Source organism: Martes martes (genome assembly GCF_963455335.1).
Source record: "Martes martes genome assembly, chromosome: 2".
Lineage (NCBI taxonomy): Eukaryota > Metazoa > Chordata > Mammalia > Carnivora > Mustelidae > Martes > Martes martes.
The window spans coordinates 67,445,121-67,459,968 of NC_137889.1; the positions used below are offsets into that span (position 1 = coordinate 67,445,121).

The following is a 14,848-nucleotide window of genomic DNA, read 5'->3' on the forward strand; positions in this document are numbered from 1 at the left end:
TACACGAACACACACACTTGAATATTATGCCATATCATGGTTTCTTCAGATATTCTATTTCCTCTATTTGGAACGTTTTTCTCACACACAGCCTCCAATTTATCCATAATCCTCACTTTTACGTCTATAAGATTAGCCCTACTTATCTTTGAAAATACATCACCAAGATGGCAACGTACATCATTTGTGACCTCACTCCCCCTCACAAGAAAAACAACTAACAATTACTCAGGAACAAGACACCACTGAGGGAATTCTAGAACAAAAGAATGAGGCTAGAGTACCCACTGCACTACAGAGAATTAAACAAACTGCATTAGGAGGTTAAGAGAAGCAAATAAATGTTAACTATATTACCCCTCCCCCAAGCACAGCACCATGTGGTTCCTCAGAACTGCTAATTCCTCTGTCACTGTGAAGAGAGAACCTAGCCCTGGACAACCAGCCCCCCAGCTGGCCTTGTGGGAGCCACTACTCTAATCATACCCAGTAAGGATTGCAGGAGAATCTGCCTGACTCAACCACTGGGAATCTGAGTGTAACAAGGAGTGGGGAAGTGCTTGGAACCATCAACACAAAGATATTGGCCAATGGAGTCACACACCTATAGAGCCCAAATAATACTCCCAACCAGCAGCTTTGCTCATCTGCAGAACCAAGTCAATGGCACTCCCTACACAGGCAATTTGGCAGGATGCATATCATTCGACTCCAATCCTCAAACAAGGTTTATCAGCACTAGAGACTGGTTTGCCCTCACCAGGGCAAGGAGCTGAGTCACACACCCACATACTGTAAAGAGTATTTCCCAGCCACACCTGACAGAGATGCTGGTGTGAAGACCAGGAAGCTATGTAGCCCAGGAATGCTTGAGCAGAGAGGTAGGCAGGCAAAACTAATTGTCCCCAAAGAAAAGCCAGTACCAAGTATGGAGGATTCTTTTGCTATGAATGGGTATGGAGATTCATTCATAGCCAAGGACAGCTCCAAGTCCTTCCTTGTTTGGGAAATTGAGAACTACATGAAGCAACCCCTTACATTTCCACCCAGGTGAGGGAGCTGAGACATTACTCCACATACCAGCTATTATCTCCCAGCCCCATTTCACCAGAAGGGCTGGCAAGAACAACCTGAAAGCTGTGCAGCCGCATGGCACTCAAGCCAAGAGAAGGACAAGAAGAGCCCACAGCTGGCAATGCAAAGCCAGTGCATGTGGGTAGTGGATCAACATGACTTAAGACAATAAACAAGGAACTTTTCCAACTTCAGAGCTACTTGAACCACTGATCCAGGCAAGGGAACTAACTTGTAGCCCAACTCAATAACGAATACAGTCTCCAGCCTGCCTGATTAGGGAAACTAACCATAGTACATGGGAAACTACAGAGTCCATCCAACAACTCCACTTATATACACACTTGAACAGACAGCACAAACCATGGCTTTCCCCGTCTGCAGAATAAAATCTGTGGCCTCACCCGAGCAGAGAATTAGGCGCATATTCTTGCCTGATTTGGGTCCCCAAACAAAGAGTCACAGCCCTGGGTCCCAGTCCATTGCCCTGTGAGGGCAGAAATAATTCATAGTTGCATCTATCAGTGACCACAGTACTCAGTCCTAAGCATCTAGTAAACCTAACCACCAAATTCAAGTAATCACAGAGCCCATTGTATAGACTCACTTTGGTAGGGTATCAAGCCAGAAGTCCTATCCAACTGTTCTCAACCAGAACCACACTCCAAACAACTGCCTCATCCAAAAATAGATGATAATAGCAGGCCACACCTGGCCAAGAATATTATGATCAGACACACCTTGAAACCAAACTGAGGTAACTGGTAAAGATACGTCTCAGCCAAAGCAAACCTGCAAAGTGTGAAAGAAAAACCCCAACCACTCAACTATACCAATGTAAGGAAATCTAAGATCACAAAAAAGCAGATAAATATGACACCCCCCCCAAGGAAATTAATAAAGCTCTAATAACTGGTTCTAAAGAAATGGAGATCTATGAACTGTAAGACAAGGAATTCAGAATAACAACTTAAAATTTAATGAATTACAAAAACACACATACAGACAACTGAACCACATTTGGGAAACAATGCGTGAACAAAACAAGATCAACAAAGCAATAGAGAACATTAAAAAAATGAACAAAATCTTAAGGATGAAAACTGAGTAACTAAGCTGAAAGATTCATTACAGTTTCAAAAAGAGATTCAGCTACATAGCAGAAAGAATCCGTGAAATGGGGGATAGGACATTAAAAATTATCCAGAGAAACAAACAAAAAGAATGAGAAAAACTGAAGAAAGCATATGAGACTTATAGGACACAGTGAAAAGAACATTTGTATTATGGAATTCCAGAAGGAGAAGAAAAAGAGAAAAGAACAGAAAATATATTCAAAGCAATAATGACTAAAAACTCCCCAAATCTGGGAAGAGAAATGGACATTCAGATCCATGAGGTTCAAAGAACTCCAGGTAAGTGGAACCTGAAAGTACAATGAGATAAATTATAACTAAATTGTCAAAAAGAAAGGCAAAAAAAAAAAAAAAATCTTAAAAGCAACAACAGAAAGAGCGAAGTTCCATACAAGGGAATGCCCATAAAATATTGGTGGATTTCTCAACAGAAACACTTCAGTCCAGGAGAGGATGGGATGATATATTCAAAATATTGAAAGGAAAACCTCTTAACTAAGAATACTACAGCAAATGAAGCTGTCCTTAAGAAGTTAAGGACAGATAAAGACATATAAAAGAAATACAGGGAATCCATTACCATTAGACGTGCCTTATAAGAAATGCTAAGGGGAGTTCTTAAACTACCAAAAAAAAAAAAAAAAAAAGATGCCAATTAAATTAAATTAAAGGTAGCATAGTGTAAAACTAACTGGTGATGGTAAATCTGCAGTCAAAGTCAGATTCTGTAATTTGGTAAAGATAATGCATAATTCACATACAACTCTCATTTAAAGGTTAAAAAGTAAACATAATAAAATAATCATAACTACAATAATCTGTTATTCGTTACACAAAATTAAAATATACAAACTGAATAGCAATAAATCTAAAACGTGAGTGGGAGAAGGAATTAAAAATATAAAATTTTTAAATGCTACTTAAGTTACGTTTAAAATAAAGGAATATAATTTTAAGATATTTTATGTAACCCTCATGCTAACCACAGAGAAAAAACCTATAGCAATTACACAAAAGAACATGATAAAGAAATCAAAGCATACAGGTACCAAAAGATATCAACACACACAAAAAAAGTTATCAGTTTAAGAAATAAGGAGCAATAGACCTACCAACCAACGAAAAGACAAATAATCAAAATGACAAGAGTAAGACCTTACCCATCAGTAAGTACTCTAAACAGAAACAGATTTAATTCTCTAATCAAAAGACATAGCATGATTGAATGGATTAAACAAAAACAATCCAAGGATAAGAAACCTAACAGACACTTGCTTTAGCCTATAAAGACATACACAGAGTGTGAAAGGATAAAAATAATCACTTCATGTAAATGGAAATCAATAAAATTAAATTAAATTAAAATAGAAAATAAAATAAAAGCAGGGTAGTTATATCAGACAAAATAGACTTTAAAAATAGTTAAAGGAGACAAAGAAGATCATTACATAGTGATAAAGGGGTCGATCAATCAAGAAACCGAAACAATTATAAATATCTATAGATCCAACATCAGAACACCTAAATATACAAAGCAAAAATTAACACTGATAAAAAGGATAAATATATAGTAATACAATAATAGCTGGGGACACTAATATCCCACTCTCAACAAAAGATAAATGATCTAGACAGAGATTCGTTAAGGAAACAGCTAATCTGAACACTACAGACTGAAAAGACCTAGCAAACATAAAGAACATTCTATCCGACAATAGCAGAATACACACATGCAACATCTTCAAAGATAGACCATACGCTAAACTATAAAATCGCCTTAGCAAATCCAAGAAGCCTTAAATCATACCAATTTATCTTCTCTGACCACAGGAGCACAGAACTAGAAATCCTAGTAACAAAAGGAAAACTGAAAAATTCACAAACACATGGAAATTAAACTCCACTTTTCTGAACACCCAATGGATCAATGAATAAATTAAAGGAGAAATTTAAAAGTTTGAGACTAATGAAAATGGAAACACATCAGAACTTATGATATACAGCAAAAGCAGTTTCAAGAGGTAAGTTTATAGCAACAAATGCCTACATTAAGAAGCAAGAAAGAGGGTGCCCGGGTGGCTCATAAAGCCTCTGCCTTCGACTCAGGTCATGATCTCAGGGTCCTGGGATCGAGCCCTGCATTGGGCTCTCTGCTCAGCAGGGAGCCTGCTTCCTCATCTCTGCCTGATTCTCTGCCTACTTGTGATCTCTGTCAAATAAATAAATAAAATCTTAAAAAAAAAAAAGAAGAAAAATCTCAAATAAACAACCTAATGCAACACCTTAATGAACTAGAAAAAGAACAAACCAAGCGTAAGGTTGGCAGAAAAAAGGAAATAATAAAAATTAGAGCAGAAATCAACAGAAAGAGGGAATAAAGAAATAATTAAAAAGATTAACCAAACCAAGAGTTGGCTCTTTGAAAAGATAAAATTGGCAAACATACAGGTAGACTAACCAAGGTAAAAAAGAGAAATGAATATAGATGCAAAAGTTCTCAATAAAATAACAAGAAACTGAATTCAGCAGCACACTAAAGGACCATTCACCATGATCAAATAGGATTTATCCCAGGATGCAATAATGGTTTGACATATGAAACTCAATCAATGTGACATATCACATTAACAGAACAAAAGAAAAAAATCATATGATCATATCAATAGTTGCACAAAAGGCATCTGACAAAATTCAACATCCATTTGTGATAATAAAAATTCTTACCAAATTAGGCACAGGAGAAAGAGATATCAACATAACAAAGGCCTTATATCACAAACCCACAGTTATCAGACACAACAGCAAAGGCTGAAAACATTTCCTCTAAGATTAAGAACAACACAAGGGTGCCCACTCAATGCTCCTATTAAACACAGAGTTAAAATTTCTAGCTAAAGCAATTAGGCAAGAAAAAAAAATTAAAGGTATCAGAATTGGAAAGGAAGAAGTAAAATTGTCTCTATTTGCAGATGACATGATTTTATATATAGAAAATCATAAATACTCAACCAAATAAATGTTAGACTTAATCAAGGCATGTAGTAAAGTTACAACAAACAAAATTGACAAACAAAACTAAGAGCAGTTCAGTATAGTAACAGTGAATTTTCTGGTGAAAGAAATAAAGAAATTGATCCCTTTTACAATATCATCAAAAATAATAAAATACTTATGAGTAAATTTAATCAAGAAAGTAAAAGATCTCTACCCTAGAAACCACAAAACACTGATGAAAGTAATCAAAGAAAACACAAACGGAAAGGTATCTTGAATTCATGGAGTGAAAGAATTAATATTGTTAAAATGTCATTACCAAAACTCAGCAATCCCTATCAAAATTCCAGTAGCACGTTTTACTGAAACTTAAAAAAAAAACTCCTAAAATTTATATGAAACAACAAAGGATCCTGAACAGAGAAATCTTGAGAAAGAAGAACAAAGCAGGATCCACCACACTCTCCAATTTCAAGCTATATGAAAAACTACAGTAATCAAAACAGTTTGGTACTAACATAAAAGTAAATAAACGAATAAAACAGAGTCAGGAGCTGAGAAATAAACCAAAGCATTTTATGGTCAACTAATATTTGACAAGGGAGCCAAGATTACTCAATGGAGAAAAGACAAGTCTCTTCTATAAATGGTGCTGGGATAATTGGACATTTACAGGTAAAAGAATGAAACTGAACCTCCATCTTATGCCACTCATAAAAATTAACTTGAAATGGACTGAAGAATTAAATGTAAAATCTGAAACCATAAAACTCTAGAAGAAAACTTAGGAATAAAATTCCTGGACATGTTCCCAGGAAATGACTTTTTTTTTAATATATATAACACCTCAAGCACAAGCAACAAAATAAAAAATAAAGAGTGTGACTACATCCTTCTAAAAAGCTTCCCTTCAGCAAAAGAAACCATAGATGAAATGACAACCTGTGAAATGGAGTACTTTCAAGCCAATACATCGGATAAGAGATTAATATCCAAAATATATAGAGAACTCATACAACTCAAAAGCAAACACACACACACACACACACACACACACACACACACACACTCCAACTTAAAAAGAGGCAAACAACCTGAATAGATTTTTTTTTGTTTGGTTTGTTTTTCCAAAAGTAGATATATGAAAGGCCATAGATACATTAAAAGATGATCAACATCACCAGTCATTAGGGAAATGCAAAGTAAAACAACAATGAACTATCACCTCACACCTACTAGAATGGGCATCATCAAAAAGACGAGAGATAACAAATCTTGTCATAGATGTGGAGAAAAGGGAACATCTGTGCACTCTTTGTGGGACTTTAAACTGGTACGGACACTATGGAAAACAGTATGGAGGTTCACTGAACAATTAAAAAGAGGACTACCATCTGACCCAGCAATTCCACTTTCAGAAATACAGCCAAAGGAAATGAAAACACTCAAAAAGATTATCTATACATCCATTTTCATAGCAGCATTATTTACAATAACCAAGAAATGGAAACAAATTAAGTGCCCACTGATATACGGACAAAGAAGCAGTGGAAAAGACAGAGGTGTAAATAAATATAATGGAATATTATTCAGTCATTAAAATTTAGGATTTTTTTTTTAAGATTTCATTTATTTATTTGATAGAGAGAAAGATGGCAAAAGATGGAATACAAGTAGGGGTTCTGGGAGAGGGAGAAGCAGGTTCCTCACTGAGCAGGGAACCTAATGGGGGGCTCAAACCCAGGACCCTGGGATCATGACCTAAGCTGAAGGGAAATGCTTAACAACTGACCCACCCAGGAGCTCCAAAAGTGAGGAAATCCTACCATTTGCAACAACATGGCTGGAACTATAATGCATTTTGCTAGGTGAAGTAAGTCAGAGAAAGACAAAACGACATAATCTCACTTACATATAGAATCTAAGAAACAAATAAAAAACCCAACTCCCAGAAAAAGACACCAGACATATAGTTAGCAGAGGCAGAAAAAAGAGAAAGGTGGACTTGAAGGAAGGTGGTCAAAAAGTACAAACTTCCAGTCACAAGATAAATAATTACCGAGGATATACTGTACAACATGATGACTACAACTAACACTGCTATACAATATACAGGAAAGCTGTAAAGAGAGTATATCCTAAAAGTTTTCATCACAAGGAGAATTTTTTTTTCCTTTCCTTCATTCTTTTATTTATATTGTATCTACATGAGGTAACGAAAGTTAGCTGAACCCACTGTGATAATGTCACCATAAATGTAAATCAAACCACCCTCCTGTATACCTTAAACTTATACAGCGATATATGTCAGTTATTTCTCAATAAAACTGCTAAAATTTTTTTAAAAAGAAGAAAATTAAAAAAGAAAATATCTCTCAAGAATCATGAACCCTGGGGAAGTTTTACCTAATTCTTCCATACTAAACTGTCAAGTATTTCTTTTAACATGTATTTACATACTTCTACAGGAGAATTTAGCAAAAGGCATTATAATTGCAGGTTTATTAATTAGTTTCCAATACTAGCATGTGAGCATGTATGTGAGCATTTGCCCAGTAGAAGAATTTTAGAAGTATTTAATGTCAAGTGAAGTTATCCCTACTCTTTTTTGCCCTCTTCTGTAACATTAATGAGACAGATGCTGGATTCCTAGTTACTAGTTCAAATCATTCCCAAAGTGATGGCATCAGTCTCAACACTAGCCAGAACATGATAAAGAAACATTTCTAAACAACAATTCTGCCTAAAATACAAATTCAAATGGCAGCTACACACACCTTTTAATTCATACCCTGGGTCTTCAGTCCAATTAATCAAAAATTAGCTCCCACAAAACAGACTCAAAGTACTCCACTCATCATTTCCTCAATTTACTTTTACCTTTTAATTCTCTCACTCCCTTCAATCTATGTTCTCCCTTGTAGCTTTCTTTTCATCTCTGGACTTGTTTCACTTTTCTTTCTTACTACTGAATTTCTTTTCCTTGAATTCTTCTATTTTTTTTTTAATTCTTCTATCTTTAAATGGAAACCTTAACAACTTTCTCAACTCTCTCTCTTTCTCATTACTTTGCAACACAGCACAAAACTTGTTCGCCCATTCTTTTATGATCAGGCCATAACATAAGAGAGATAATATAGACATCTAAATCTAATTACTGGGCTCTACAAATATAATTAAATTTGTAGGAACTCCAAATAAGTATTCACTTTCCTTATACCTGCTAACAAAATCATTACTATTACTTTTGCCAAATTCAGCCTTACCTACCAAAAAATAAAGATCAGAACTTTATCATCAAGCATGTAACCATGAAGAAAACCATAATTAAATACTGACACATTTGTATAAATTAAGCTCCATTACATTACTGACTGCAAAAACAATACAGTACCCCAAAAGGTCAGTTTCAATGGCAAAAATACGGTAAGATTTACAAGTAAAACTTAAATGGATATAAAAATAGGTTACCTTCCTTCGTTGACAAGTTCAATAAAAGCAAGGCCTGCATTCTTCTGGATAGAATTCTGCCACTCCTAAAGAAAAAAAAAGGAGAAAATAGCTGAAAAAAATAACAGATTATTTTTTTTAAACAATTATGAAAAACATCACCCGTATCAATTTCACATCTTACCTCTTAAAGGAAAAGTTTGGTTAAATATGCTGCCTACTCCAGGCAGCCCTGTGAACACATGAATCGCTGACATTCAAAATTAAACTAAACAAGTTAGCAACAATTTGATTCTATATAAACCAAAAACCCTATCTTTATATACATATTGCCCTTTTTGTCCTATACCATTATATACTACTAATTCAACTGAAATATTGGGAGTTGGAAAGGAAGCCAGCACAGACCAAGGAGAGAGGTTTTTGTTTAAGGAAAGAGATGCATCACTTCCCCAAATGAGGGGAAGACAGAATTAGATAGTTTGCTACACAATAAATAGCACACATTCTACCACAAAAATTGATGATTAATTGAGAAAGAGGAAAGATCAGTGAATTTGGCTAGACTACTTCTGAGCTGGAAAACTATAGTTCACTAGACTATGAATTAGCAGAAGATGGTATAAATCTATTAATTATATTTTTTATGAATAATTATCCACTAAAAAGCTTAGGTAGGAAATAAACCAGTAAAGTATGTATAAGTGAGTTTTTTTTGAAGATTTTATTTATTCATTTGAGGGAGACATAGAGTGAGAGAGAGCACGGGATGGGAGAAGGTCAGAGGAAGAAGCAAACTCCCCACGGATTTGGGAGCCCAATGCAAAACTTGATCCCGGGGCTCTGGGATCATGACCTGAGCCAAAGGCGGTCGCTTAACCAACTGAGCCAACGAGGCACCCTATAAATGAGTTTTTTAAATTGTCATCTCAAAACATATATAAATATATAAACATACAACTCAAAACATATACAAATATATAAAGTAAACATTAATCCATCAGGCTGGGCCTACATGACTTGAAAAGTAGCCAGAGTTGAGAAAGGTCCATGCATGCGCATGTATGTGTGAAAAGTTGCTAGAGTTGAGAAATGCCACGTTATGTATGTGTGTGGGTATGGGTAAGCACATGTATATCTATTTTTAACTATTGATATTTAAATTAATTTTTAAATATGTGGAAATATATAATCTCTATGGTCCTTAAAACTAAGGAGCCCCTTACATTCTACCTACATAATATCCTACATAATACCTACATAATATCCCTCAACTGATCCTTTTTTGTTCTTTTATAAACTCAAAACAAAAGACAACGCTGGGGTACTTACCTTTACTACCAAAAATACTCGTATGTTCTAAATGTAATACCTTTTAGAGTCTGAAAGTCCATATATATTCATCCCTGACGACTACTCTGTGTTACTCCAAAATTCCTCTTTTCCAGCATCATGATTTTTCTTCTAATTTCTCCTTTTCATCCCTAATTTTGTATTGCTTTCTTTCATGTTTAGGAACCCAAGGTGGTCCTCAGGACTAAAATGGCTGCATACCACTATTTTGTTATTATAAGGTTTTGGGTTTTTTTTTTCCTAAATTTCACTCAGTTAACATACAGTGCAATATTGGCTTCTGGAGTAGTATAAGGTTCTACTTCATGAATAGTATCAATAAAAACACTAATAGAACATATATAGAATGAAAAGTAGATATAAAATCACTCAGAAATTTGACAGTAGTAATTGGCTAGATCTAAAAGAAGATAAAACAATGTGTTGTTAAGGAAAGAGCAATGAACAAGAAGTCATGAGATCTATATTCTCACACTGATTCTGATATTAACAGGTTATGTCATGGATAGATCATTTGACATCTCTAGGTCTTAAATACTCTCTTTCAAAATTTCTTTAAGCTATATTATTTTATGATTCAGTAATTTACATTTAGAAATGCATGACTCATAAGCCTCCAAACTATACTCTTTCAAAATTCACAATTACCACCCAACTGAAACAATAAAGATCTTGTATTTCTCTCACTGAGGTAAAAATAAGTAAAGAATAATAGAAATACCTTTTAATTTAAACTGTTTTCCTTTCAGCAAAATAAAATAAACTGACAAATAGTACAAAACAATCAAATTTCATGAAGTATATCCCTGAAAGAAGAACATGTGTGACATCCTCCACCCCTCTCAGAAGCAGGAAGAGGAAAATAGAAAAAAGCAGAACCCTAAGGTAAGGTTTTTGATCCTGGTGCCAAGGATCCCACACCTTACTTTGCAGGCACAGAAAAGAGAGATAGATATCAAGTCTCAAGAAGTTGTCCTAAACCTAGTAATGTGCAGGAATAGTAGATGGAGACAAATACAATGGTCAAATGGACCTTTAAAATACCCCTGAAATATCTTATGCCACAGAAGAATCAGAAAACTATTTCCGAGAGATGTACAGGAACAGGGACTTTGAGGGGATGAGAACACAGCTGTGACCTTTGCTGACAGACAGCAGGAAATCAAAAGGGATGATGACACCTCAAAGGACGCCATAGTCAAGGAACAGAAGCATATGCTCACTTCTCAGCTCTTATATCCAACATAGCACTCCCAGCAAGCCACTTAGAAATTTGATATAGCACCACATTATGAGAAGGCAAGATCTTAAACTGTCTTGAGTTTTCATTTAGATCACTTAACCTGAAGGAAAATCTGAAAATGAAAATTAACCTTAGTTAAACTGAAGGAAGTTACTTTTCTTGCTAGGGAGAAAAAAAAAAAAAAACAGAAAGAGAAGCAAGAGAATATAGTATACATAATTCTTCATTTTATTTTAATAAGTATTTACTAATAGTATTTTTTCTCAAATCCATTTTGACTAAAATGGTAGGCATTTTTACTGTACATGTCACAGAAAACTCAAAATTCCACATGGATGAAACTGGTAATAGCAGAGAGACTTAAATTTTAAGTGGACAGGAAACATCAATGTATTTTCATTAATGTATACAAACTGATTTTAATTATAAGGTAAAATCAGGACGTATACCATTTATATTTCACAAACACTTTAAACAGCATGATTTAGGTCAGATAGAACACCAGTTCAAATTACTGCAACTACAGAAAATTCACCATCTAAAAAATTTTGTGACCTGAACTCAAACTGGTTTGTCACACAAAATATTTTTCTCTTTTAAATTAAAAACAAATTAAACGTGAAGATCCATATAAAAGTAGACGAGTCCAATTTTTATAGACACTCAGAGACATAGATTTATTACTATTACTACTACTACTACTACATTAGACTTCTTGCTTTCTCAAACGTCATCTATAAACCCGTATTTGTTAACTTATAATAATTGCTATCTAATCACCTAGAGTAAAACTTTTTCACTAGTTAAAAAATTATTAGACAATACAAGAAAAGAAAAGAAAATAGAAATCTTATTTATACTTTTGGGTATTGTTACAAAAATCTCACAATTCTCAAAGATATCATTGTGTGTTGTCTATAATCCATTCCTAAATGTAAATTATTAACATTTAATATCACATAACAGCTACATAAATACATGCTGATAAGAATTAATAACTCCATGGTATTATAACAACATTGCATGGTGACAGCTGATAGCTACACTTGTAGTGAGCCAGCAAAATGTATAGAGTTGTCAAATCACTATGCTGTACACCCAAAACTAATAATAGTATGTGTCACCTATACTCCAATTAATGAATAACCCAGATTAAAATAATAAGTCCCTAAGAATAGAAAATTAAAATTTTTAATAAACCCAGCTGTTAGTCAAACCCAACAAGTTTTCTCAATACTAAAACTTTGTCTACAATCTTTAAGGAAGTTGCCAAAACTGAAAAGAATATACATTAATCATGCTATCCTAAAGCATTTTTCTCCACTTCTGAGGCAATTATCAAAGAAGGTGTTAGTCTAAACAATGTCATAAACCACAGCTCAATATAACCTTTGGTGAGTTTTAATAGTTGAAAGAAAAGCTTAACAGTTATCATCTTACATGATCATTTCTAATATTTCATCACAGTATTTACAATTGTATAGTGATGCAAAATGCTAGCACATTTAAAGGTCTTGGTTATTCTTTTCCCAAAGGTACTGGTGAAAAACACGTTAAAAGCCTCAAATCCAACCACTAATGCAACTAAGTAATTTCAAAACACATTTCAGCACTTTGGAGAGGAAGGACTGAAAGCACAACAAGTGAGTCAATAATTTCATACCTGTTCTAAGTTGTATTTAATTGACTATCACTTCCTAAGGCTATAATTGTTGATTAGTCCATTTTTACTAAAATATACTTTTAGCTTACTAATGCTCTTAAGTCATGCAACATCAACAACAAAGATAATATATATTAGTGAAATTCATTAAACAAATATAATTTTCCAACAAATTTCAAGTATATCCTTTTGGTGGTAAAAGTCCTTTCTTAGGGTTGGGGGAAGAAAAAAGAAGAATTCATTAACCAAATTAAGTCTATTCCTACCATCAACAAACAAATATAAAGAAAAGGGGCACCAATTAATGTGCTATGTATTAATTTATATTATTTTAATACAATTCTATCTTCTTTAAAGTAAACTTGACAGTTTTATATAAACTCAATGATCTACAACATATTTTTGTGTCTTGAATTACTACAGAACTTATTTAGATTTTAAAAGTAATTTCCAGGGGCGCCTGGGTGGCTCAGTGGGTTAAGGCCTCCGCCTTCGGCTCAGGTCGTGATCTCAGGGTCCTGGGATTGAGCCCTGCATCAGGCTCTCTGCTCAGCAGGGAGTCTGCCTTCCCCCCTCTTCTCTGCCTGCCTCTCTGGCTACTTGTGATCTATCAAATAAATAAATAAAATCTTTAAAAAAAAAAAAGAGTAATTTCCAAATACTATCATGTTCTAAAGTAAATAAAGTCAGGCCACAAACTGTCAAGACAGACTACATATACTCCAGGCTGCCACCTTTTTTTTTTGAGCGGAGGGGGAAAATCATCAATGCTGACATCAATTGTAGTATCAATATTTTATTCTGGTAGACTAACTACTAAACTATCTCTTACTACACCCCCCCCCAAAAAAGAGAGAGAGAGAAAGAAAGGTATATAATGAGTGACTTACAGAGTAGAAGTTAAGAACAAAAATAATAAAAAATAGACAACAGCATATGAGAGAGTAAAAAATTTCTCTACAACCTGGAGAAAAATCAACTTGAGGAAGCGAATCAATGCTTGCTGCAGAACTCTAGAAAGGCCAAGTTGAAGTCACTGAGTACATATGAAGATGTTGAGAAACAGGGATAAAAACAGGTTAAATGAATGAATAGTAGTATATAAAACACAGAATTCCAGATCCTCTCCCCATACTTTATCCCCACCACCGTAAAACATTAAAAGTTTACTTTTCAGAGAAATCAACGTCTGGACACTGTAAAAAGCCGTACTGTAAAAATCAAATAACGTGAATGGATACCTACTGAACTATGCAGCGTTAAGACTTTTTCTCTGAGGAAAATGAGAACCCATAATACTTAAGGGTCTATCAATGGCAAAGACAGCTCATTCATCACCAGTAGACAACTCACACACAGCTGCATGGATTTTTTGTGTCTTACACTTAAAGATGAGCAGATAGCCAAGGATTATCAGTCATTACAGGAAGACTCACACAAATGACAGACACCAAAGAAATAATCACGGGAAAAAAAGGACTCAGAGAAAACAGAAAATACTGTTAACGGGTATATAGAGTAAGACTAAAGAAAAATACAATTTATATAATTAGAAAGAAAATATTTCATGTAAAAGAATCAGGGCAGAAATTCTGTCTTATTCACTGGTATCTCTCTGCCCCCATACTAGAGTTCTTCACAGAAAAAGAACCAATAGTATGGAGATAAAAATTGTATTTATCTTAAAGAAATGGCTAACACAATCATGGATGGTTGAGTTTGCAAGCAGAACACCAGGAGAGCCAACAGTGTAGTTATACCCCATGTCAAAAAGCCTAAAAATCAGGAAAACCAATGGTGTAATTCCAGTCTGAGGCCAACAGGCCCAAAACCCAGAGAGAGTCAGTGTCTCAGTTCAAGTCCAAAGGCAGGAAAAAGTTGATATCCCAATTCCAAGGCGCTCAAACATGTGGAATTCTCTCTACCATGGGAGAT

At 34.6% G+C, this 14,848-nt stretch overlaps 1 protein-coding gene across 1 annotated transcript in view; it reads right to left on the reverse strand.

Annotated features, from left to right (window-relative positions):
• LRBA (LPS responsive beige-like anchor protein) overlaps positions 1 to 14,848 on the reverse strand; it is a 694,736-nt gene that overhangs the window by 436,618 nt on the left and 243,270 nt on the right. The window contains exon 35 of the mRNA XM_080796316.1: positions 8,676 to 8,740. Within this exon, the coding sequence (XP_080652442.1) occupies positions 8,676 to 8,740 (65 nt within the window). The remainder of the gene's footprint in view (positions 1 to 8,675; positions 8,741 to 14,848) is intronic.